Source organism: Mobula hypostoma, chromosome 3, assembly GCF_963921235.1.
Source record: "Mobula hypostoma chromosome 3, sMobHyp1.1, whole genome shotgun sequence".
Taxonomy (NCBI): domain Eukaryota; kingdom Metazoa; phylum Chordata; class Chondrichthyes; order Myliobatiformes; family Myliobatidae; genus Mobula; species Mobula hypostoma.
In genome coordinates this window covers 153,617,958-153,645,903 of record NC_086099.1, presented here as the reverse complement: position 1 = coordinate 153,645,903, position 27,946 = coordinate 153,617,958, and the positions used below count along the sequence as shown (strand labels likewise).

Genomic DNA, 27,946 nt, shown 5'->3' with positions numbered 1-27,946 from the left:
ATAATCTGCTCTTGCATTTTTCCTTCCAAAGTGGATGATCTCTCATTTACCAACATTGTATTCCATCTGCCAGACCCTTGCCCACTTACTTAACCGATCTATATCTCTCTGCAGAGTCTCCGTATTTTCTGCGCAATTTGCTTTTCCACTCAGTTTAGTGTCATCAGTATACTTAGATACACTACACTCGGTCCTTTCTTCCAGATAGTTAATGTATATTGTGAACAGTTGCGGGCCCAGCACCGACTCCTACGACACACCACTCACCACTGATTGCCTACCCATGCATCCCAATTCTTTGCTTTCTGATGGTTAACCAATCCTCTATCCCTACTAATACATCACTCCCAACCCTATGCGTCATTATCTTATGGATAAGTCGTTTATGCGGCACCGTATTGAACGCCTTCTGGAAATTCAAGTAAATAATGTGCATCTGTTCCTCTCTATCTACTGGCATATGTCATGAAATTTGTTGTTATGAAGCAGCACTACATGGCAATGCATAATAAAAATAGTAAATTACAGTAAGAAATATGTATTGTTGAGTGTGTGCCTTCAGGCTCCTGTGCCTCCTCGCTGATGGTAGCAATGAGAAGAGGGCACATCCTGAGTGATGGGGATCCTTAAAGATGGATGCCGCCGTTTTGAGACATCTCTCCTTGAAAATGTCCTTGACACTGGGGAGGCTGGTGCCCATGATGGAGCTGACGTGAGTTTACAACTTTCTGCAGCTTGTTTCGATCCTGTGCAGTGCTCCGCCCCCATACCAGATGGTGGTGCAGCCAGTTAGAATGCTTTTCACGGTATATCTGTAGAAATTTGCAAATGACTTTGTTGACATACCAAATCTCTTCAAACTCCTCATGAAATATAGTCACAGCTGTGCCTTCTTTGTAACTGCATCAGAATGTTGGGGCCAGGGTAGATCCTCAGAGATGTTGACACCCAGGAACTTGAAATTGCTCACCCTTTCCACTGCCAATCAATCACTTGATGAGGACTGGTATGTGTTCCATTGTCTTACCCATTCTGAAGTCTACAATCAATTCCTTGGTCTTACTGACAGTGAGAGCAAGGTTGTTGCTGTGACAGTCGCTGATCTGTCTCACTCCTGTGTGCTTTCTCATCACCATCTGAAATTCTGCCAACAATAGTTGTGTCATTGGCAAATTTTTAGATGGCATTTGGGCTGTGCCAAAATGGGTGTAGAGGGAGTAGAGCAGAGACTAAGCACAGCGTTGACTATCAGCGAGGTGGAGATATTAATACCAATCCACATAGACTTGTCTTCCAGTGAGGAAGTTGAGGATCAAGTTGCAGAGAGAGGTACAGAGGCCTAGGTTTTGGAGCATTTTGATCAGAACTGTCAGAAGGATTTGATTAGGGACCTTGAAGGAATCCTTAGGTGGCATCCTGTCATTTGCAAGAGTGAAGATAAGTTAACGACAGAGGTATGAGAAATTTGCTGGCCAGATGATTGGAAGAGGATTGGAAGGCATGACAGTAGAGCAGCAATGGCTGAAGTTTCTGGGAGGAAGATGCAAAATCAGTTCGTCTTTAAGCATTCTAAAGGAAGGATGAGATAACTGTGGCTGACCTGAGAAATCAATGACAGCATAAAAGTAAAACAGAGGGCATATAATATAGCAATAATTAATGCAAAGCTTGAGGTTTGGAAAGCTTTTTTAAAAAAAACAGAAAGCTACTACAGTGCCATGAGAAAAGATGAAACATGAAAGTAATGATCAATGGATGTTATTCCAACAAACATGTCAACACACTTTCAATTCACTTATTTAAGAATATTCCAGAGTAATATTCTACTTTTCCCATTGAATACTGTAAGTTTAAAAGAAGGACTGGATATAGGGCCTGGTGAGTTTCAAGAGATTACAGGAACATAGAAACATAGAAACATAGAAAATAGGTGCAGGAGTAGGCCATTCGGCCCTTCGAGCCTGCACCACCATTTATTATGATCATGGCTGATCATCCAACTCAGAACCCCGCCCCAGCCTTCCCTCCATACCCACTGATCCCCGTAGCCACAAGGGCCATATCTAACTCCCTCTTAAATATAGCCAATGAACTGGCCTCAACTGTTTCCTGTGGCAGAGAATTCCACAGATTCACCACTCTCTGTGTGAAGAAGTTTTTCCTAATCTCGGTCCTAAAAGGCTTCCCCTTTATCCTCAAACTGTGACCCCTCATTCTGGACTTCCCCAACATCGGGAACAATCTTCCTGCATCTAGCCTGTCCAATCCCTTTAGGATTTTATACGTTTCAATCAGATCCCCCCTCAATCTTCTAAATTCCAACGAGTACAAGCCCAGTTCATCCAGTCTTTCTTCATATGAAAGTCCTGCCATCCCAGGAATCAATCTGGTGAACCTTCTTTGTACTCCCTCTATGGCAAGAATGTCTTTCCTCAGATTAGGGGACCAAAACTGCACACAATACTCCAGGTGTGGTCTCACCAAGGCCTTGTACAACTGCAGTAGTACCTCCCTGCTCCTGTACTCGAATCCTCTCGCTATAAATGCCAGCATACCATTTGCCTTTTTCACCGCCTGCTGTACCTGCATGCCCACTTTCAATGACTGGTGTATAATGACACCCAGGTCTCGTTGCACCTCCCCTTTTCCTAATTGGCCACCATTCAGATAATAATCTGTTTTCCTATTTTTGCCACCAAAGTGGATAACTTCACATTTATCCACATTAAATTGCATCTGCCATGAATTTGCCCACTCACCCAACCTATCCAAGTCACTCTGCATCCTCTTAGCATCCTCCTCACAGCTAACACTGCCACCCAGCTTCGTGTCATCCGCAAACTTGGAGATGCTGCATTTAATTCCCTCATCCAAGTCATTAATATATATTGTAAACAACTGGGGTCCCAGCACTGAGCCTTGCGGTACCCCACTAGTCACTGCCTGCCATTCTGAAAAGGTCCCGTTTATTCCCACTCTTTGCTTCCTGTCTGCTAACCAATTCTCCATCCACATCAATACCTTACCCCCAATACCGTGTGCTTTAAGTTTGCACACTAATCTCCTGTGTGGGACCTTGTCAAAAGCCTTTTGAAAATCCAAATATACCACATCCACTGGTTCTCCCCTATCCACTCTACTGGTTACATTCTCAAAAAATTCTATGAGATTCGTCAGACATGATTTTCCTTTCACAAATCCATGCTGACTTTGTCCGATGATTTCACCGCTTTCCAAATGTGCTGTTATCACATCTTTGATAACTGACTCCAGCAGTTTCCCCACCACCGACGTTAGGCTAACCGGTCTATAATTCCCCGGTTTCTCTCTCCCTCCTTTTTTAAAAAGTGGGGTTACATTAGCCACCCTCCAATCCTCAGGAACTAGTCCAGAATCTAAAGAGTTTTGAAAAATTATCACTAATGCATCCACTATTTCTTGGGCTACTTCCTTAAGCACTCTGGGATGCAGACCATCTGGCCCTGGGGATTTATCTGCCTTCAATCCCTTCAATTTACCTAACACCACTTCCCTACTAACAAGTATTTTACTCAGTTCCTCCATCTCACTGGACCCTCTGTCCCCTACTATTTCTGGAAGATTACTTATGTCCTCCTTAGTGAAGACAGAACCAAAGTAATTATTCAATTGGTCTGCCATGTCCTTGCTCCCCATAATCAATTCACCTGTTTCTGTCTGTAGGGGACCTACATTTGTCTTTACCAGTCTTTTCCTCTTTACATATCTATAAAAGCTTTTACAGTCAGTTTTTATGTTCCCTGCCAGTTTTCTCTCATAATCTTTTTTCCCCTTCCTAATTAAGCCCTTTGTCCTCCTCTGCTGAACTCTGAATTTTTCCCAGTCCTCAGGTGAGCCACTTTCTTTGGCTAATTTGTATGCTTCTTCTTTGGAATTGATACTATCCCTAATTTCTCTTGTCAGCCACGGGTGCACTACCTTCCTTGATTTATTCTTTTGCCATACTGGGATGATCAATTGTTGTAGTTCATCCATGCAACCTTTAAATGCTTGCCATTGCATATCCACCATCAATCCTTTAAGTGTCATTTGCCAGTCTATCTTAGCTAATTCACGTCTTATACCTTCAAAGTTACCCCTCTTTAAGTTCAGAACCTTTGTTTCTGAATTAACTATGTCACTCTCCATCTTAATGAAGAATTCCACCATATTATGGTCACTCTTACCGAAGGGGCCTCTCACAACAAGATTGCTAATTAACCCTTCCTCATTGCTCAAAACCCAGTCCAGAATAGCCTGCTCTCTAGTTGGTTCCTCGACATGTTGGTTCAAAAAACCATCCCGCATACATTCCAAGAAATCCTCTTCCTCAGCACCTTTACCAATTTGGTTCACCCAATCTACATGTAGATTGAAGTCACCCATTATAACTGCTGTTCCTTTATTGCACACATTTCTAATTTCCTGTTTAATACCATCTCCGACCTCACTACTACTGTTAGGTGGCCTGTACATAACTCCCACCAGCATCTTCTGCCCCTTAGTGTTACGCAGCTCTGCCCATATCGATTCCACATCTTCCTGGCTTATGTCCTTCCTTTCTATTGCGTTAATCTCTTCTTTAACCAGCAACGCCACCCCACCTCCCCTTCCTTCATGTCTATCCCTCCTGAATATTGAATATCCCTGAACGTTGAGCTCCCATCCTTGGTCACCCTGGAGCCATGTCTCTGTGATCCCAACTATATCATAATCATTAATAACAATCTGCACTTTCAATTCATCCACCTTATTACGGGTCCTCAGTGAGTTTTATAAGGGTACAGAAACCAGTGCCCTGGTGTTTGTGGGGGGGGATCTTAACCACATCAGAGTTTTACAATATTTGAAGGAACATAGTTGAGTCATAAGGGAAACTATTATATATGAGAACACAAAACCAGTCAGATGGAGAGAGATTTTTAATGGCTGCATTAGTAAATAGGCATTCTATGTTGTCTGACTCATCTTATGAACCCAAACTCCTTATATCACCTTAAATGCATAATTCAAGCATAAAATAGAGCATTCAAATACAATTAGCATGTATTTCTGGCAATGTGTTCCAGGTAATCATGGCCCTCAGCGTGGAAAAGGTCCTTCTCAGATCCAGTCTTAAAAGCCCTCATTCCATGCATTAAATCTGAGTCACATGGTGTTGCTTACATTGGATGTGGAGAAATGTTTCCTGCAGTGTACCCTTAATAATATATACCTCAATCATATCTCCTTTTAATTTCCTGCATTTCAGGGAAAACATACTTGACTTCTGCTCTGCATGAGCATGCGTAAAGTAAATGCATGCTTCAAAGCAAATATTTATCAGAGGGCTCTGATCAGAGTGTATTTGTACTTATTGAGGAAAAGAACATGTTAGTCTGAATTGCTTGTGTTTATAGATCTTAACATTTGATGCATTTCTTGATTAAGCCTTCTCATAATCAGATTTTGCTGAACACTAATTTTTAAAAAATGAGTAAATACTGACTTGAAATAAAATATTTCAGAATCAGAATTAGGTTTATTATCATTGGCCTGTGTCGTGAAATTTGTTAACTTACCAGCAACAGTCAATGCAATACATAATGTAGAAGAAGAAAAAATAATAATAAGTCAATTACAGTATTCATATATTGAATAGATTAAAAATTGTGCAAAAATCAGAAATAATATATATTTTAAAAGTGAGGTAGTGTTTATGGGTTCAATATCCATTTAGGAATCAGATGGCAGAGGGGAAGAAGCGGTTTCTGAATCGCTGCGTGTGTGCCTTGCAGCCTCTGTACCTCCTCTCTGATGGTAACTGTGAGAAAAGAGCATGCCTTGCGTGCTGGAGGTCCTTAATAACGGATGTTTCCTTTCTGAGACACTGCCCCTTGAAGACGTCCTGGGTACTTTGTAGGCTAGTACCCAAGATGGAGCCGATTAAATTTACAACCCTCTGCAACGTCTTTCCAATTAAACCCAATTTAAAGGTAATCCCACATCAATGTTTCCCTTTTTGTTAAAGTGTTTTGAACTGATTACTGGATCATTATGAAATCATTTATATGCTTAATGTATGTTTAAGGCCATTTTTTGCTCACTTGCAGCAAATGGTTAGTAGCTGCAGTTTGCATTTTACACTTCATAATTTGATTAGGAGACAACTTTTGATCGAGTATCAATAAACTGTGTCAACTAACCTAAATAAACCTTAAGTTTCTGGGTCTTGAGTAACTGTATAAGCAAATACTTGTCCCATCAACCATGAAATTAAAAAGAAAATATTAAAAAGCCCAAGTTGAAAAATTACAGAATATATAATTAATTGCTACAATATGTGCAAAAAGGTAAATGGGAAAGAATGAACTGAATATAAGAGAGAAGACATGAAAAAGTTTTATAAAATATATTTCATTTTTAACATGTTCAATGCTAATTAAAAAGTTGAGGAATTAAACTTACCAGTGCTGTTTTTCAGTGGTAGGGAGGTTGTTTAGTGCTAATTAATACTTGTCATACGGTTTAAAATTAGCTTGAGTTTGAACAAACAAGTTGTAATTTATTTCTGGCAATGTTGGTCTGCATCAAATGTCATGTCACTTCATGTATTTTCAATGCCAAGCCTTTCAGCAAAATGCTGGTAAAGCGTGGAGTTCAGAGGAGCCACTCACCATCACCTTAATGACTTTTACATTTAATGATGTTAGGTGGCTGTTTGAAAAAATAGTAACGTCTAATGACCTCACCATTATGAACATGAGTTTAACTGTAGACTTATGGCCATTCAATTAGCCAGCTTAGAGCACCACAATTTGAAATAAGATCTCTTAGAATCATAGATTAATTATGATATGGAAACATTCCCTTTAGCCCAACTCATCCATGTGGACCATGCTTCCCACCAAGCTAAATCCATTTGCTCGCATTTGGCTTACACCTCTCTAAAGCCCTCCTGTCCATGCACTTTCTCAAAAACGCCTCTTTTAGTGTATTGCTAATCTTCCCAAATAAATGGAGCCTCGAGACTGCAAACACTGTTAGCTGATGCAGGGTCTTCATTTGAATTGTCAGACCTCTTGCTGTTACCACAGTTTCTGCTTCACTAAATGAATTCCTCCAATGGTTTGTTTTTTTGCTCCTTCCTAGGTGACAATGGGTGAATTTTTGCAGAGTTATTTTAATTACTGAAACTTTAGAAGAAGAGCTGTAGAAACACTGAAAAATTGTATGAACATCAATTTGTTCTCATTATGCTTATGGTCATATCAGATCTTGCTACTGTCTTGCATCTACAGTGTGTTACTTTAATCTTAATATAGTCCGGTGGTAATTTTTCTTCTTTTTCTTCCCTTCGCTTCCATCCTTCAGTTCTCTGCATCCGAGTATCTATTTTCTCCAGCTTTTTCTTGTTTTGATGAAAGGACATTGACCAAAAACATGAAATCTTGTTGTATTTCAAAGACACTACTTGATTTGTTGACTATTTCTTTACTATTTCCAGTTTTTATTCTGCATTTCTAGTATACAGTTTGCTCTTGGTTTAATAAGACACTATATAGTCTTGACTTGTAATTGGAGTATAATTAGAGGCAGCTTGTATTATGCAAAATGAAATCTTCGAAGACTTGCCTACTTTGACGTAATTTGTTAATTGGTTTTTAATTATAATGATAAAACAAATGATTTACTCAAGTATCTAATTTAATTCTTTTTGTTAAAATCATTAATGATAAGCTCATGCATTTTAATGGTAAGTATTTCTAATCCATTTGTATTTGAGTAACATAGCTTTTGAATGCAACATTATTTAAGTAAAAATGAAACTAACCAAGTCAGATTGGGACATCCAACTGGGAGAAATCTTTTGTTACACAATTTCAATACATCTGACATACTGCCCAATTTTGTGTTTTTTAAGTTAATTTGCTTTATTTATGATGTTTTATTCATAGTTGTTTTGGAACATTAAAAATATTGTAATGCTTCTGTGTTAACTGTATTTGAGGTTGGGGAAAAGTTGTGTCTTTGTTGCAGTGCTTGTAAGGTGTTTTCTTAATTTGTTGCAGTTTCTGCAAATATACAGAATTCTCTGAAACAGAAATAAGAAATGATCTGGGGGGGGGCGGGTAGGGTTACCAACAGACAAGAGTAGCAGTCAAATACGTTGTGTTTACCCAGAGAAAGACTACAATGACCATGAAGCCTTTGCGCGGGCACCAGTGCATGTGCTTGACTTGCGCATGCGTGTACCTGCCAATTTTTTTCCTGCAAATTGTTTTTGGCGATTCTGTTCGGTTGGGGGGTGGGGGGGGGGGGATGTTAATCACAACCGGAATATAGGTGATAAGTGGCTAATACACTCAATTTCATTTCTAAAAGGGTTTATCTAACGAATTTAATATTAAACACCGCATATTTTCCTCGCATGAATATAGTGATGTCAATTATCAGGGGAAGACAAGGGAGTTTGAAGTAAGTGTTGAACGAACTTCCAGTAGAAGTGGTAGAGGCAGGTTCGATATTATCATTCAAAGAAAAATTGGATAGGTATATGGACAGGAAAGGAGTGGAGGGTTATGGGCTGAGTGCAGGTCAGTGGGACTAGGTGAGAGTAGCGTTCAGCATGGACTAGAAAGGCCGACATGGCCTGTTTCCGTGCTGTAATTGTTATATGGCTATATAAGTCACTTATAAGTCAATAGCATCATAACATTTTAAGTAACGTTTGGATATTAAACACACAGCACATATTTTCCCCGTATGAACATATAAAATCATTGCAACACACCAATATCGCTGAATCAGTAGGAGCCCTGGGTTTGTTTTCCTGCAACAAGACGGTGATGGGAGACAGTGATAGTCGAAGGGGATTCCTTATGTCCAGTCTATTCTGCAATTTAGTTTTCGTTGCGTTCATTGCAGAAAACTCCGCTTTGCAGAAATATGTTGGAAGCAACGTTTTCAGTGCTCTCTTGGCTATCTCAGGATATTTAGCCTTGACTTTGATCCAGAATGCCGGCAGAGATGTTATGTCAAACATACTTTTCAGCCCGCTGTCATTTGCAAGCTCGAGGAGTTGATCTCCTTCCTGCGCTGACATGGATGACGCGCGGTTAATGACCTCGCATGCATAATGGCTCAGCAGTGGCCGTGACAGGGAATGAGGAAAGGTGCAGCTGACTCATATCGCCAAGTCATATCGATTCCTCACGGCCCGGTAGTGCATGCTTTGCGGCCTGGTGGTTGGGGACTGCTGATCTAAAAGATCATTTAGGTGATGACTGAGGTAAGTTTGGTGCAAGAATGGAAAAGGAAAAATAAAGATCAGAATTTTGACTTGAAATAATAGAATCCTGTCCAGATTAAGTGGAAGAAAAAGTAGGAAATATTTAAGGTGATAAAATAAGTGTAAAGCAGGTACATTTCAGGGGACAAAAAGGGAATATTGAAGCTAAGCTTTGTTGATATAAGAGGAGGCACAAGATACTGCAGATGCTCTAATCAGAAGTGGAAAAACAACTAACTGCTGGAGAAACTCAACAGGTCTACCAGGAATGGCATATACTCTGATTCAGGGTGTTCACCTGAAACATTTACCATCCCTTTGCCTTCATTGATGCTGCTTAATATAACGGGCTCCACCAGCAGTCTGTTTTGTTTCTTTAACATAAACTTCCTTTGGAAGTATTAAGTTGAATTTTTAGCTCTTACGGAAAACCGCAGAAATCTTGAGGCTAACTACAACTCCAATGCCATCTTCAAGTTTGCTGACAACACTTGTTGTTGGCCAAATCAAAGGTGATGTCAAATCGGCAGATAGGAGGGTGATTTAAAGGTGCCATAACAGCAACTTCTGACCGAATGGTAGCAAAGCCAAGGGCCTGATTATTCACTGTAGGAGAGGGAAACTGGAGGTCCATGAGCCAGTCCTCATGGAGGGAGCGGTGATGGAGAGGGAACAATAACTTAAAATTTCTTGCGTTATCATTTCAGAGGATCTATCCTTGGACCAACGTGTAAGCGCAATTATAAAGAAAGCATTTCAGCACCTCTAGAAGTTTGCAAATTTAGCATGGCATCTAAAACTTTGAGAAATTTCTATAAATACACAGTAGGGAGTATACTGACTGGCTGCATCACAGCTTGGTATTTTAACACCAATGCCCATGAATGGAAAAGCCTACAAAAAGTAGTGGATACAGCCCAGTTTATCACAGAAAATGCCCTCCCCACCATTGAACACATCTACAAGGAGGGCTGCCACAGAAAAGCAGCATCTATCATCAAGGTTGCCCATCATCCAGGCCATGCTCTCTTGTCGCTGCTGCCATCAAGAAAGAGGTACAGGGGCCTTAGGACCCACACCCTCAAATTCAGGAACTGTTATTACCCTTCAACCATCAGGCTCTTGAACCAACGTGGATAACTTCACTCGCCTCAACACTGAACTGATTCAACAACCTATGGATTCACTTTCAAGGACTCCACAACTTATGTTCTCGTATTATTTATTACTTGCTTATTTATTATTATTATTATTATTATATTTGCAGTTTGTCTTCTTTTGCACATTGGTCGTTTGTTAGTCTTTGCTTGTATGTAGTTTTTCATTGATTTGTATCAACTGTGAATGCCCACAAGAAAATGTATCTCGGGGTAGTATATGGTGACATACACTGAGCATACTTTTATAATAAATTTCCTTTGAACTTTGAAAGATAGTGGATAGATAGCCAGAGTCCCATTTGTGGCTACACAGTTGGAAAAATTAAAAAGTTGATGATTGTTGTAAAGTAGTAGTTGTAGAATTGTCAGGAAATAAGAGGCAAATGCATTGTGAAAAATGAGGCAATACTAGAAATAGTGGGAAGGGAATTTTGGGATTAAGATTTATAATACTGTTAAAGACTCAAGTTAAGTTATGGAAGAAGTAATTTATGTTTTGGCTAAAATTGCTCAAAAATTAATTAGAGAGAAAAATTGCTCCAGAGGATTGGAGGTTATAGGAAGTGTTTCCTATATAGGTATCTACCTGTATCATAGGGGAAAAGCAAAAACTAAATGTAGGACTGTTATTTTTGAGATATTGGTCAAATAACAAACTAATATTCCCAATTTTTAGACTGTCATTGAATCAGAGTATTACAGAGTGGGTAAAATGTGCAAATTCATGCTCCATTAAAGAACCTCCAGCAGTGTTAGTGCCCGCTTGTGACAGGCAGTGAAATGTCTAAGCATTTGAGGGCAGTTTGGTTCATTGCAGTGTGAAAGTCAGTGGTTTTGGATGGGGAAGGCTCTTCACGATATGCCAAGAGAGGTTAACATAGGTTGCGTGAGTGGGATCTTGATAAAAATGCAGGTGCATTAGGAAAGTAGTTTTCTTCTTTCAATTGTACTTCCAAATTATTTCTTAACATTTTAAGCTTTCTTGTGAAGTGATTGCTATCTTTTTAATCATCCTGTTTCAATTATTTAGCTGTATTTAAGCTGTCTTTAAATGTTTTGGATTGTCAAAAACATTTAAAAATAGTTCAGTCATTTTGACAGCAGTGAGCTTTCAGAAGGCATATGACATTCCAAGAATAGGCTCTCTGGTTTTGTTGTCTGTAGGGTTGTTTCAGCAGCTATGCCTGGAGCTTGATTGGTTGGTTCACACAGTCGCAAATTATTATTATGTTATAATTGTGGATAAGTAATTTAAGTGACTATTGATTGGATCTAAGTACATTGTTGTACACTTTGTTGTAATTGTGTTGGTACCTCAACATATCGTCAACATAAAATTGCAAGTAGACTTGCACATACTATCAAAAGTTGATGGCATGTCATTGCATAAGGAATAGTGTGTGAAATAATTTAATAACCTTTATCCATAATTCTACAAGATTGGAGTTTAGATGCATCTACATCAAAGCTACATTGGGGCGTCATGTTATTGTGGTAGTTAGCATAGTGCTATTACAACTTTGGGCGTCGGAGTTCAATTTTGTGCGTTCTTCCCATGAGTGCGTCTGTTTCCACTGTGTGCTCTGGTTTCCTTGCACAGTCCAAAGATGTACCAGTTAGTAGGTTAATTGGTCATTGTAAATTGTTCTGTGATTAGGCTCTGGTTAAATCGGGAGGTGGTTTGGCGGCACAGCTCGGTAGGCCAGAAGGGCCTGTTCTGCACTGTATCTCTAAAATAAAATTTTTAAAAGTAAATATGCATGAATGAGTTATTTTACATTTCTCAATGTCTTAGTTTATCCAGTGTACTTAATGTTAGGTTTTAATAAGAATTGTTTTGATTATGTTTTTCATATAATTTAATCTTCAAAACAACAACTCAAATTTCACATGCTCTTTATTTTCATAGAAAAATGCAAAAGGCCAAGATCTCTTTGACCAGGTTGTTTACCATTTGGACCTTGTGGAAACAGAATATTTCAGCCTGCAGTTCATGGACGCTTTACAAGTTTCAGTAAGTTATCTTCTGTTGTTTATATTAAAGGATAACATTTTTACAATTTGCTTCACCCAGGTTATGTCCAAACAATTCTTAATGTTTTCTATTGGATTCAGGAAGGCAGTTAGGTAGAAGTTAAATTGAACTGATCTTAAAAATTGAATTTGTCATTTTTACTGATGTTTCTTTGTGGAATGAGAGAAAATAGATCCGAAAATGCCAACTCAATAGTGAACAAAGTTGACCAACAGCTTAAAAAACATATGATCGCATAATATTATGTGTAGGTGAAAAAGAACCACAAATTAAATTAGTGCACTGGGCACGCCCTTCATTTCTTCAACTGATAAGCATAAGTCACTGAAATGTTACCAATTCTCTTGACTAGGGAGGACCCAGCATACATCTTGTGAGAAAGGGGTTTCTGACTTTCATTTAAAAGCCCTAGACAGATTGGATTTGAAATGTTCATTTTGATGAAAAGATACATGGCTTGTTGATGCTCATTGAGGAAACAAGGTACTGGCACAGTCTGATGCAGAGTAAAGGCATGTTTGAGAGGAATAGATGGAAATGGGATAAAAAGCAGGGTTGTGTTTTGCTTGTCTTTTGAAAGGATTCTCATCATTAGGAAGTATTATTGGAAGTCTTAGCCTGGAGGATCTTCACTGAAGAAACCCAAGGATAGACCATTGCAAACATAGTATAGATGGCAGACTATCATTTTTCAATTATTCTTACAGGAATAAACTCTTGATTTTCTCTACAAATGCCTACAACAGGCATACCAAATAATGCTAGCTTAAAGTGGCAAAGGGGAGGTACGATTATAAATGGAGCACAATTGTATGGACTTAAGGTATGGTATTTTGAAAGCAGACCCCATTATTGGTTGGACTTCTAGTTAAGAAAACCATATTTGCGGATACAATAGAATCTTTTAAGAGCCTCTTAGATAGGTACATGTAGCTTAGAAATATAGAGGGCTATGCACTAGGGAAATTCTAGGCAGTCTTCAGAGCAGGTTACATGGTTGGCATGACATTGTGGGCCGAAGGGCTGTAAATCTCTATGTTCTGTGTTCTATATCTTCTCTGGGTCAGATGTGCCAATAGGAACCAATCAAGGCAGATCCAAGGTTTTATTCCAAGAACCAGAGAGATTGCTACAAATTATTGGTAGGATATGGTAAGAGTTTTTCAGAATCTATTAATTTAAATACACAATTTTAAGTGGATTCTAAGTATTTCATTTATTAAAGAGAAGACTTTTTGTATCTCCAGGTGTTTAAGGTCATGTTTTTAAATACTTGATTGACTGTCGAACATTAGCTAAGTCATTAATTTGTCCCATGTATTAATTATAATTCCTCATGTGACTAAGTAGCTTTCATTGACTTATATATAGGGAATTCTGACATATGAATTCCCTGTACTGAGCTTCCATTTGAAGCTTTTCTTGGGCCTGTGATGCTCCAATTTTGTGATTAGACAGGCAATTTTAGGATACTGGTTATTAACAAAATATACGTTTTTTTATTGCCCATACCAGGAAAGTGCATAGAGCAAAAAAAAACCTGCAATGTTTGAAATCTAAAACAATAATAGAGAAGGCTGGAAAAACTCAACAGATCATTACCCTGAAATATCGACCCTTCTTGACCTGAAATTTCAACCTTTTTTAACGCTGCTGCTTGAATTGCTGAGTGCTTGAAGTATTCTCTATTTTTTTAAATAAAATAGTGCCTGGAACAACAATGTGAAATGGGATTTTGTATTGTTGTATAGGTATTGTTGGTCAGGGCAGCTGAAGTGCCTGGATATTTGGAAATACTGGGAAAAGCACAGATGAATGCCAGAATGCCATTTGAGCTCTTTTAACTCATTAATTGAATGTAGCTGTTACTGGAAACGTCAGATTGATAATGGTGAATATATTTCTTGAATCAGTGCGATTTTTTTGCCAGTACTATTAAAAGTAGTGTTTGGGGGGGATGTTTCAGAATTTTTAACCAAGCCATGATGAAGGATAGGTGATTTTTTTTTTAAGAACTTTGATGTTTGACTTGGTGGTACACCACTGTGCACCTGCAGTAGAGAGCAAGGATGTTGAAGATGTTTGAGCAGGTGCTTTATCCTCGATATTGTTGATGTAACTTAAGCTTTGTTAGAGCTGGACTAATTTAGACACGCACATTTCAGCACATTCCTGACTTGTACTGTGGTTGTGGAATCAAAAAGTGAGTTGCCTTTGATTTGTGGTAGGAATGGATTATTTTGTCATTTATGTAAATAAAGCTTTAATAAAATCTGAGAACTGCATGTCCATTATTTCACATTAGATGAGGAAGTCGACCAGTTATATTGAATCCACATTAATATGTGAAGGGAATGACATCACACCATGATAAATGAACAAGTTTCCCTCACTGAGTATATTGTGACACTTACAGTCATCTGAGCAGTTAGGAAAGAATATATTTGTGTAATATATTATGTAACGAGGGACAAATATGTCAGTTTTCTCAACAATACTTATAAAGACATTCTAGTAATTACAAGTGAGCTATCAACAATAATTTGTCAAAACTGTTGATTTCCATATGGAGCTCCCTGGTTTACAGTTCTTAAAGTTTGCATTGGGCCTCATTGAGAAAGGTAAGAACATCAGAGTGGGAATGGAATGGAAAATTAGTGACAGGTAACTGGAAGCAAGGGTCACCCCTACTGGGATTGAAAGCAGAGCTTTATTTGTCACATATACTTTGAAGCACTGAAATATATAGTGAAATGTGACCTTTGTGTCTAATCAAAACACCGAGAGTTATGCTGGAATCAGCCTGCAAGTGTGGCCTTGATTGTGGCGCCGAAATAGCATGGCCACAACTTACTAACCCGAACCCCTTTGGAACTTGTGAGGAAAATGGAGGATCCGGAGGAAATCCACGCAATCATGGAGAGAATATAAACTCCTTACAGACAACGTTGGGAATTGAACACTGACGGTGATCACTGATGCTGTAAAGCAATTGCACTAACTGCTTCACTACCATGCCACCCTACAGACAAAGTGGTTATGCAGTGAAAGTGGAGGGGTGATTGTATTGAGAAAGTATCTGTGCCTGTTTGAGAAAGGTGTAATTAGATGTAATTAAAATGACTTTGTATAGAGAAAGCTGTTGAATTTCTAACGTTGGCATTTTTAGTTTTATGTTTGGATAGATAGAATGATATTGGTGTAATTGGTTTTAAAGGATGAAACATTATTAATGATAACAGTCATTGAAGTTGGTGTACTTTCTTTTATTGCGAATGAGAGATACTTGATTCCCCTTTTGGCGCTGTGAAATTGTTTGCTTTGCTGAAACAGTTGGAATTCAATGATTTGTATATTTCATGCATCTATCAATTGCAATGAGATGTAGTTCAAGATAAAATAGTCCAATATTTATTGTTTCAAAATTTCAGTAAAATCATGATGGAATATGTGGAAAGAGTAGGGCACTTTATCTAGAAATGACATTGCAGAGAATCATAACTCCATAAGACACAGAAGCAGAAATAGGCCATTCGGCCCATTGAATCTGCTCCTTCATTCCATCATGGCTAATTTATTATCTCTCTCAATCCCATTCTTCTGCCATCCCCTTTTAACCTTTGACACTCTGACTAATCAAGAACATGTTAACTTTTGCTTTAAATGTACCCAATGATTTGGCCTCCACAGCTGCCTGTGGCAATTAATTGCACTGATTCACTGCCTTCTAGCTAAAGTTCCTCCTCATCAAATGGACGTCCTTCTATTCTTTACTTTACTTTATTGTCGCCAAACAATTGATACTAGAGCGTACAATCATCACAGTGATATTTGATTCTGCGCTTCGCACTCCCTAGAGTACAAATCGATAGTAAATAGTAAAAATTTAAATTATAAATCATAAATAGAAAATTGGAAAGGGAAAGTAAGGTAGTGCAAAAAACTGAGAGGCAGGTCCGGATATTTGGAGGGTATGGCCAGATCCGGGTCAGGATCTGTTCAGCAGTCTTATCACAGTTGGAAAGAAGCTGTTCCCAAATCTGGCCGTACGAGTCTTCAAGCTCCTGAGCTTTCTCCCGGAGGGCAGAGGGACGAAAAGTGTGTTGGCTGGGTGGGTCGTGTCCTTGATTATCCTGGCAGCACTGCTCTGACAGTATGCGGTGTAAAGTGAGTCCAAGGATGGAAGATTGGTTTGTATGATGTGCTGGGCTATGTTCACGATCTTCTGCAGCTTCTTTCGGTCTTGGACAGGACAACTTCCATACCAGGTTGTGATGCACCCTAGAAGAATGCTTTCTACGGTGCATCTATAAAAATTAGTGAGGGTTTTAGGGGACAGGCCAAATTTCTTTAGCTTTTTTGAGTAAAAATCAGTAAAATTATGATTGAATATGTGGAAAAAATAGGGCACTTTATCTAGAAATGACATTGCAGAGAATCATAATTCCATAAGACACAGAAGCAAAAATAGGCCATTTTTTAACCAGCTTTTCCAAATTTCTGAGTCTGTCTCCTCTGGTCCTAGATTCACTCACTGTTGGAAACATCGTCCCCATATCCACTCTATCTAGGCCTTTCAATATTTGATAGGTTTCAATGAGAACCCCCTCATTACTTTAAACTTCAGTGAGTACAGACCCAGAACCATTGAAGGCTCCTCATACATTAAACATTTCATTCCCAAAATCATTTAGGTGAACCTTCTCTGGACCCTCTCCAGGGCCAACACATGATTTCTTAGATAAGGGACCCAAACTGCTCTCAATAGTCCAGGTGCGGTCTGACCAATGCATTATAAAGTCTCAGCATTACATCCTTGCTCTTATATTCTAGTCCCCGCAAAGTGAATGCCAACATTGCATTTGCTTTCCTTTCCTTTCCACTGATTCAGCCTGCAAGTTAACCTTTCGGGAATCCTGGACAAGGACTCTGAAGTCCCTTTGTATCTCAAATTTTTGAATTTTCTCCCTGTTTATAAAATAATCTACACTTTTATTCCTTCCACCAAAATGCATGACCATACACTTCCTTAAAATATATTCCACCTGCCAGTTCATTTCCTATTCTCCCAATCTGTCCTTCTGTAGACGCAATGCTTCCTCAAAACTACCTGCTTTCGATGTTGTGCAGCCATTGGAGTCAGAGGTCTTTCAGCCATTGGAGTCAGAGGTCTTTCAAGCATCAGAACTGCAACATCACACAGTTATATGGATTGCAGTACAGAATGAAAAACGAGTAGTAGCAGTGATGGAAATATACTGTAGACAAGCAAAGTAGAACAGATCCATAAACAGATTTCTAATGGCGATAAGAGTTACCACCATAGACTCATTGTAAATGGGCACAGGCTCTGAATTCTGTTCCAAAAAATCTTTATTAGCAAGGTTACCAAATAAGAGATTTGTGTTTTGAGGTAGGAATGCCATTCTGCATTTAGTTTTATGGAATGAAGATTGGGTAGGTGTAAGGAGTGTGTTGTGTATTTAATATTTAAGTAATATTGGGAATTCTTTGTTGTTTACATAATGCATTGCAAGTTATATGTAAAAGTACTTAAATAACGTATGTCATTACACCACCACGTCATACGTATGTTCTTTACTTAAAGTAAAAATGAAGTTAGACTCGAATTCTGGACTCCCTTGTTTTTCTTCCAATTAGTTTTATGTTTTGGAGTTACAAAACAAGAAGTCAAAGCCAACATAAAAGCCAAAGGGAGTTCAAAATTTAATGGGAAGTTACAGGATTGGGAAGCTTTTAAAAACCAACAGAAGGCAACTAAGAAGTCATCAAGAACCAAAAGATGGAATAAGAAAGTATGTTCGCCCGTAGTATTAAAGAGGATCCCAAAAGTTTCTAAAGATAAAGAGGTGACACAGGTTTGAAAGATGTTGCATCTTTATGGGTAGAGCTAAGAAATTGCAGTGGTTAAAAGATCCTGACATGAATTATATACAAGCCTCTGAAGAATAGCCAGGATATGGGTATAAATTACAATGGGAGATGGAATGGGTATGTAAAAAAAGAAGGTAATGTGTTACGATAGTCATGGGAGATTTAAATCTGCAAATAGATTGAGAAAATCAGTTTGGTGCTGGATCCCAAGAGAAGGAATGCCTACTAAATGCCTTTATAGAGTTGCATGTGGCTGAGCCTTTCAGGGAAGAGGCAATTTGGTATTGGGTGTTGTATGATGAACCAGATTTGATAAGGGAGCTCAAGGTAAAGGAACCCTTAGGAAACAGTGATCATAATATGATGGACTTTACCCTGCAGTTTGAGAGGGAGAAGATAATGTCAGATGTATTTGTATTACAGTGGAGTAAAGAGAATTACAAAGCCATGAAAGAGGAGCTGCCCAAAGTTGATTGGAATGGGACTCTAGCAGGGATGATGGCAGAACAGCAATAGCTGGAATTTCTTGGGAGCAATTCGGAAGGCACAGCATAAATGCATCCCAAAGAAATATTCCAAAGGAAGGATGACACGACATGGTAAAACCACTGAGAAGGACTACAATATACCAAAAATTAGTGGGACGCTAGAGGATTGAGAAACTTTTAGAAACCAACAGAAGGCAACTAAAAAGGGAATAAAGCAAGATGAGATGAAATATGAAGGTAAGCTAGCCAGTAATATAAAAAAAAGATACCAAAAGTATTTTCGGATGTACAGTATAAAGAGTAAAATAGAGGCAAGAGTGGATATTGGACTGCTGGAAAACGATGCTGGAGAAGTAGTAATGGGGGACAAGGAAATGGCAGATGAACTGAATAAGTAGTTTGGATCAGACTTCACCGTGGAAGACACAAGCAGTACGCTGCAAGTTTGAAAATGTCAGCAGTCAGAAGTGTGTGAAGTTGCCATTACTCGGGAGAAGGTTCTTAGGAAACTGAAAGGTCCGAGGATAGATAAGTCACCTGGACCAGATGTACAATCTAGAGTTCTGAAAGAGGTAGCTGAAGAGGTTGTGGAGGCATTAGTAATGACCTTTCAAGAATCATCAGATTCTGGAATGGTTCCAGAAGACTAGAAAATTGCAAATGTCACTCCACTCTTCAAGAAGTGAGAGAGGCAGAAGAAAGGAAACTATAGGCCAGCTAGCCTGACCTCAGTGGTTGGGAAGATGTTGGAGTTGATCGTTAAGGATGTGGTTTTGGGATACTTGGTGGCAGATGATAAAATAGGCCACGATCAGCATGGTTAACAAGCAGCGTAGACAAAGGAGAATCGGTGGATGTTCTGTACTTGGATTTTCAGAAGGCCTTTGACAAGGTGCCACATATGAGGCTGTAAAACCCTGCTAGTTTCGTTGGCTGTGCAAGTCTACGGAATACATATTCCAGTCCCGCCAAACCCATGAAACCCTGGTGTGTGTGGATGCTGTGTAGTTTGCTACTCTGTTACAACTCAGTGCCAAGAAATATCAGGCTGAAAGCAGAACAGACTGCTCTTACAGAACTGCTAAAATGAAATACCTACAGCATAGCTGTAAAAATGTGAACCAGGGTGTTATACTCTTCCCTCCCCCCCCCCACCAAAAATAGTCATGTCCTCATGACTTTGAAGTAATTTATCATCCCTTCATTTTTTTTCTTCTTCGGCTGTCCATCGATTTCGATGTTGACTTTGTTGAGAGTTTAGTCTCTGCAGGCACACTTATGAACCACAAGACCACATTGGATCGGCACTGTCTCCTACAGTGGTTGCATTTGTGATTTGACTGGTCTAGCACTGAACGTCTGTGTTCATGACCTGCTTCATATTTCTTCTGCCTTTTCCCCTCCATAGCTGGGATTGACTTCTTGACAGTGCAGTGCCAACTTCTTCTGTCCAAAGCATCTTTCTCCCAGGTGTTGACATTCATTGCCAGTGTTCTTCATATGGTGCTTGAGCACATCTTTGTAGCACGGCTTCTGACCACCTTGCTTCCTCTTTCCTTCATGTAGCTTGCCACAGAGAACAGCTTTGGGTCAACGATCATTGCTCATTCTTGTGACATGACCAGTCCAACGCAGCTGAGGAGCTGCAATGAGCGATTCTACGCTGACTGTCCCAGCACGTTTGAGCAGCTCCACATCTGGTACCCGCTCTTGCCACTTGATGTGTAATATTTGGCGTAAATGCCTGTGTTGTGTCTTGGTCAATTTTTTGATGTGCTTCCGATACAATGTCATCGTTTCAGTTGAATAAAGCAGAGATGGTAAAACAGCTGTGTTATGCACCTTGACCTTGGTTGCCATTTTAATGTACTGGCGAGAGCAAAGTCGCTTCTGCAAAGCACCAAAGACTTTTGTAGCTGATTGAATTCTCCTCTCAACTTCCAGATCTGATGAATTGGTGTTGGTCACAGCGCTTCCTAAGTATGTGAAAGAGTCAGAACATTTCAACGCTACCCCATTGACCGATATGACTGGTAGTTGGGTCTCACTGGGACTACACAGAGGAGGAGGCTGGTACAGAAGTTCGGTTTTGGAGACATTGATTCTTAGGCCAAAAAGAGTGGCAGCAAACGAGAAATGGTCTACCATTTCTTGTATCACATTAACATCAATAGCAACCAGGGCTTCATTAATAACACAGATTTCAAAGGAATTTTGTGAAGTCAGGACCTCCAATCCATTTGTAAATGGTAGTGACATATCTCACTGGGAGATGGGCGCAAGACTTTGTTCCCCCCGTTTGACATAAGCCAGCCTATCTGGGGGTCTCCTGACTCTTGGAGATATCGTTATCCTATCGTCTGTTTCTTCAGTTTCAGACACTCTTTGGGATCTTTCTGGCCTACATGGCGAGGCCTCCCCCTGCCCACTGCTGATGCCTTCTAGCAACTCAGATCCCTTTGTCACTTGGCTGAGCTCAGCTTCATTCCCAGTTTCTTTAGAGCCCAGTCTCCCTTCATTGTCCAGCTGCAAGCCTGTCTGTCCACTGCTAGTCCCCCCACCCCCACCATTCCACCTACCTCAGTGTGAGAAGGGTTGGGAATCTCTTCTTCAATTATTGGGGAGTTTATGAAGGGCAGCATATACCACATCCCCATTTCCTCATCCTCTGAATCCATATCATATTCAGGAGTGGGGTCTGGTTTAATCTTTCTCACTGCTGGTCCCCCACATCGTTGCAGAGTCCTCTTACTAGGTGTAGGATCCAAGTCAGACTCTGGGTCAACATGCACCTCTTGTCCCAGAGGTAGAAGGTGGTTCTGATCAAGGATCTTGACAGGCCTATTCCTGTGCTCTGGTTTCACTCAGAAAACTGGTACACCTGGCATCAGACTCTCCACTACATAGGGCATAGCTGCCCAGCGGTCCACTAACTTATGCTTCCCAGGAAGCCCCAAATCCTTTGAGGACTCGGTCTTGAAATATTAGTTGAGAGAACCTAACCTTTTGATCATACCTCCTCTTATTTCCTTGATTCTGCTTGGTAGCTGAGACCTCAGCTAGTTCATAAGCCTTTTTCAGCTCCCTTCGTATATCAGACACATACTTCAGATAAGTCTTCTGTGGTAGATCCCTCCTCGCCAGTCCAAATCAGAAGTCAACGGGCAACTTTGCTTCGCGCCCAAGCATCAGATAATATGACAAGTATCTGGTAGCTTCATTCTGTGTACAGATGTTCAATATGTTGATTCACTTGTCCCTTTTACTGATCTCCAAAGTTCCAAGCATGTCTAGCAAGGTCCGATTGAACCTCTCGGGCTGGGGATCACACTGCCGGGGTGAACGTGCATAGTTCTCGGCTTCTCAACTCCGAGCATGCCCAGTAACCCATGTATGAGCCTACTCTCGAAATCCCGGTCCCTGATCGCTATGTATCGCCTGGGGAAGACATAATAAACAAAGTACTTCTCCCATAACATGGTGGATGCCCTGTGATCCTTGGTAGGGGAAGCTTGCGCATATCTGGTGTAGGGCCCATAATAACCAAGACAACGCCATGTTGCTGGCATCAGGCTCTATTGAGAGGACATTCATACACACCAGATCAAGTGGCCCTGCAGGTGGGAGAGCAGGGTGGCCCTTGTACATGGCATCTTCGTATACATCGAATGCACAACTTGCAGTAATCTTTGACCTCCAGCTTCATTCAAGGTCAGTAGAATCTATCTCTGAGCAATCCATAGGTCTTGATGATCCCCAAGTGACCGGAATCATCATGAAGTGACTTCAACACATTTCTCTGATACTTCACAGGCAGAACCAACTGGGAACATTGAGGCTTGTCTGGAGGCGACATGACCCGATATAGAATCTGGTTCCTTATCTCCAATCTGGGCCATCCTCTCAATAGTAGAGACACTGCAGAGTGTTTCATCTTGTCCGCTTGGGCCATGTCCCCTTCTGCAACCGCTGACCAAGTGGTGCCTACGCAAGGGTCAGCTCACTGAGTGGCTGCCAGTTCCCCAGGAATCAATCCCAGCAACTGCTTTGTCTTCAGAGCAGTCAAGCTGCAGTAAGCTGATGGAATAGCACCATCAAAAGCTCACAATTGAACAACCGCTAGATTCTGCCCTTGCCTTTCCTCTGCCTTCCCTGTGATGGAAAACTGGAACATGGCTTTCACTCCTGGGGCAGGAACGCTATCCTACTCTCTGTCCTTGTCCAGCCCAACATGTGCAGTTCAGGGCAAAGCATCGGCATTAAATGTTCTGACTTCCTGGCTGGTACTTCAGGCTGAAATCATAGACAACGCCGCCAACCACCAGTGACCAGTGGCATCTAATTTTGCTGAGGTCAGAATATAAGTTAATGGGTTGTTGCCTGATCTCACCTCAAACTTGGCACCATGTAGTCACTTAGGTTGGACACCACAGCCCACTTCAAGGCCAGGAACTCCAACTTGGGTGTAGGCTAATTTCACTCAGGCTGACAAACACAGCAGGTCTCAATCCTGTCACCTGATTCTGATACACAACACCCCGTAAGCCCTCTCTGCTGGCATCCACATGCAGTACTTATGGCAATTGGGGGATTTCAAAAGCCAGCACAGGCGCTTTCGTCAGCAGTTCCTTCAGCAACTGAAAGGCCTCTTCACATTTCACATCCCATCTCTCTCCAAAAGGCTCTGAAGGGTTAAGATAATCTTAACCATCCTCTACTTTTGTCCTTCTTCTTTTCTTCCCCAAGGGAGCGTAACCGCACAGAAGTTGATTTGAAGGGTGACTCACTTTAGAGTAGTCCTTCACAAGCCTCCGATGATACCCTCAGAATCCAAGGAATGAGTGCAGGGTGCGCACATTTTGGAGCCTTGGCTATCTGGTCACCACCTCTACCTCAGATGGATAAATAGCTACTCCCTCCCATGAGACTATGTGCCCAACATAGCTGACAGCCATCTTGCAGAACTGGCACTTGTCCAGGGAAAGTTTTAGCCCTTCAGCTTTCAGGTGGCCCAGCACCTTCAGTAACCTCACTTCATGTTCCTCCAAGGTAGACCCAAACACTGTGAGATCATCCAGATACACAAAAGCCTCAAGCAAGTTCATAACCACCAACGTTTTCTTCATGACATGCTGAAAAGTCGTCCTAGGGCATCCCAAACTGGAGGAATCCCAGTGGACATATGAATGCTGTCTTCTCCTTGTCAGCCTCACTCATGGGGATCTGATAGTACTCACTCCTCAAGTCCAACACATTGATCCACTTCATACCACTCAGATAGGCCAGCGTGTCCTTGATTCTGGGGACCATGTACTGGTTGGGGACTGTACCCCTGTTCAGAGTCCAGTAGTCCACACACATCTGTACCTTCCCATTCTTCTTCATGGCCACCACTATTGGAGACACATAAGGACTTCTGGACTCACTGATGATCCCAGCTTTCACAGATGCTGCCAAACGTCTTCCACCACTGCAGGCGCCAGTTGCCGCAATCTTTCTCTGAACAGGGTGTCCTCTGTCTCCCGGATGGTGTGGCAAGTGCTCTTGGAACCACCAACATCAAACTTGTTAGTAGAAAAGACATCTTCCAGCTTCAGCATCTGCTCTATCAACGTCCTCTTCCAACCTCCAGATGCCGAAGAGTCCACAAAATTGAACGACTCAGCAGCCAACTTTCCCTTTTTTGGAGTGAGTTTCTCCCTAGCTTGTTTCACAGGGACACTAGACATTATCGTCACCAGGAGGAGGTGTGCCAGTGGCATCTCCCGCCTGAGGGTGACCTCTCTCTCCAAATTCCACCTGTACAACCGAGGGCTTCTGTAGTTCAGGCCTCACCAGTACTCCAGCAGCTAAGCATGACTTCTCGTCATGGTCTTTCGGAGCATCCACCAAGAGGGCCTTGGCCTTAGGCATTCTGGGAAATTTGGGGTTTCCTTTCACTCTGGCACACCTCCTCAGGCCGTAACACAACTCATTTGGACTGGGTATACCATACAGTCCCTCGTTTATGCCCATCATCCAGCCCAGTATGGACATGCATTTCATTAAAAACAGCTCATAATATAGGTTGAATGGACAACGTTTTCAGAAAGCTCTCTCCAACTTTCTCCTTACAGGCTCCCTGTACCCTCTTCACATTAGGAGTATTTGTCTCCACAAGAATTGAAGCTTCACCCTTCTTGACTGGGTCTGGACAAACCAGTATCAAGGACCTCAGCTACTTCCACATCTGCCTTTGAAAACTCCAGATTCAACGACAATAGACCATAAGGTATAGGAGCAGAATTAGAACATTTGGCCCAGTGAGTCCGCTCTGCCATTCAATCATGGCTGATCCTTTTTTCTTCTCCTCAACCCCAGTTCCCGGCCCTCTCCCCGTAACCTTCGATGCTATGTCTAATCAAGAACCTATCAATCTCTGCCTTAAATACACCCAACAACCTGGCCTTCACAGCTGCATGTGGCAATAAATTCCAGAAATTCACCACCCTCTGGCTGAAGAAATTTCTCTTCATCTCTGTTTTGAATGGATGCCCCTCTATCCTGAGGCTGTGCTCTCTTGTCGGAGACTCTCCCAACATGGGAAACATCCTTTCCACATTACTCTGTCTAATCCTTTTAACATTCGAAAGGTTTCAATGAGATCCCCCCTCAGCCTTCTGAATTCCAGTGAATACAGACTCAGAGCCATCAAGTGTTCCTCGTATGATAACCCTTTCATTCCTGGAATCATCCTTGTGAACCTCCTCTGGACCCTCTCCAATACCAGAACACAATACTCAAGGTGAAGTCTGTACACAATACTCAAGGTGAAGTCTCATCAGTGCCTCAGCATCACACCCCCACTCTTGTATTCTAGACCTCTTGAAATGAAGTCTCTCATGGCATTTGCCTCCCTCACCACCAACTCAACCTGCAAGTTAACCATTCGGGTGTTCTGCACGAGGACTCCCAAGTCTCTTTGCATCTGAGAATTTTGGATTTTCTCCCCATTTAGAAAATAGTCTGTACATTTATTTCTACTAGCAAAGTGCATGACCATGCATTTTCCAACATTATATTTCATTTGCCACTTTCTTGCCTATTCTCCTGATCTGTCTAAGTCCTTCTGCATCCTACCTGTTTCCTCAACGCAACCTGCCCTTCCACCAATCTTTGTATCATCTGCAAACTTGGCAACAAAGCCAACTATTTCATCATCTTAATCATTTATATACAGCATAAAAAGAAGTGGTCCCAACACTGACCCCTGCAGAACACCACTAGTCACTGGCAGCCAACTAGACAAGGATACTTTTATTCTCACTCAACAGGAATTCTGCAGATGCTGGAAATTTAAGCAACACACATCAAAGTTGCTGGTGAACGCAGCAGGCCAGGCAGCATCTGTAGGAAGAGGTGCAGTCGACATTTCAGGCCGAGACCCTTCATCAGGACTAACTGAAGGAAGAGTGAGTAAGGAATTTGAAAGTTGGAGGGGGAGGGGGAGATCCAAAATGATAGGAGAAGACAGGAGGGGGAGGGATAGAGCCAAGAGCTGGACAGGTGATAGGCAAAAGGGGATACGAGAGGATCATGGGACAGGAGGTCCGGGAAGAAAGACGGAGGGGGGGACCCAGAGGATGGGCAAGAGGTATATTCAGAGGGACAGAGGGAGAAAAAGGAGAGTGAGAGAAAGAATGTGTGCATAAAAATGAGTAACAGATGGGGTACGAGGGGGAGGTGGGGAAACATCGACTTCTCTAACTTCCGCTAAGGAACATCGACTTCTCTAACTTCCGCTAAGGGATGGCATGAACATCGACTTCTCTAACTTCCGCTAAGGCCCCACCTCCCCCTCGTACCCCATCTGTTACTCATTTTTATGCACACATTCTTTCTCTCACTCTCCTTTTTCTCCCTCTGTCCCTCTGAATATACCTCTTGCCCATCCTCTGGGTCCCCCCCCCCTTTGTCTTTCTTCCCGGACCTTCTGTCCCATGATCCTCTCGTATCCCCTTTTGCCTATCACCTGTCCAGCTCTTGGCTCTATCCCTCCCCCTCCTGTCTTCTCCTATCATTTTGGATCTCCCCCTCCCCCTCCAACTTTCAAATCCCTTACTCACTCTTCCTTCAGTTAGTCCTGACGAAGGATCTCGGCCTGAAGCGTCGACTGCACCTCTTCCTACAGACGCTGCCTGGCCTGCTGCGTTCACCAGCAACTTTGATGTGTGTTGCTTTTATTCTCACTCGCTGCCTTCTTCCAATCAGCCAATGCTCTAACCATGTTAGTAACTCTCATGCAATACTATTGGTCTTAACTTGGTAAGCAGCCTCATGTGTGGCACCTAGTCAAAGGCCTTCTGAATGTCGAAATATACAACATCCACTGCATCCCCTTTATCTATTCTACTTGTAATCTCCTCAAAGAATTCCGGCAGGTTCATCAGACAGGATTTTCCCTGAAGGAAACCATGCTGACTTTGTCCTATCTTGTCCTGTGTCACCAATTACTCCATCACCTTGTCCTTAACAATTCACTCTAACATCTTCCCAGCCACTGAGGTCAGGCTAACTGGTTTATACTTTCCCTTCTGCTGCCTTCCTCCTTTTTTAAAGAGTGGAATGACACTTGCAATTTTCCAGTCCTCTGGCATCATGCCAGATTCCAATGATTTTTGAAGACAGTGAAGACAGGTACAAAACTACTCATTTAGTTCATCTGCCATCTCCTTGTCCCATTATTGTTTCTCCTGCCTCATTTTCTAGCGATCTTATATCCACTCTCATCTTTTTTTTATTTTTTACACACTTGAAAAAGCTTTTACTATCCACTTTGATATTATTTGCTTTCATATTTCATCTTTTCCCTTCTAATGATTCTTTTAGTTGCTCTCTGTAGATTTTAAAAACTTCCCAATCCTCTTCCTTCCCACTAATTTTTGCTTTGTTGTATGCCCTGTCTTTTGTTTTTACATTAGCTTTGACTTCCCTTGTCAGCCGCCGTTGTACTATTTTACCATTTGAGTATTTCTTCACTTTTGGAATACACATGTCCTGCACCTTCCTCATTTTTCCCAGAGACGCACACGATTGCTGC

The 27,946-nt window shown here is 41.2% G+C and overlaps 1 protein-coding gene across 4 annotated transcripts in view; it reads left to right on the top strand.

Annotated features, from left to right (window-relative positions):
• LOC134344331 (band 4.1-like protein 4B) overlaps positions 1-27,946 on the top strand; it is a 403,206-nt gene that overhangs the window by 94,853 nt on the left and 280,407 nt on the right. For all 4 annotated transcript variants that reach the window (XM_063043916.1, XM_063043918.1, XM_063043917.1 and 1 more), the window contains one exon: positions 12,359-12,463. In XM_063043916.1, coding sequence (XP_062899986.1) covers positions 12,359-12,463 — 105 coding nt within the window. The remainder of the gene's footprint in view (positions 1-12,358; positions 12,464-27,946) is intronic.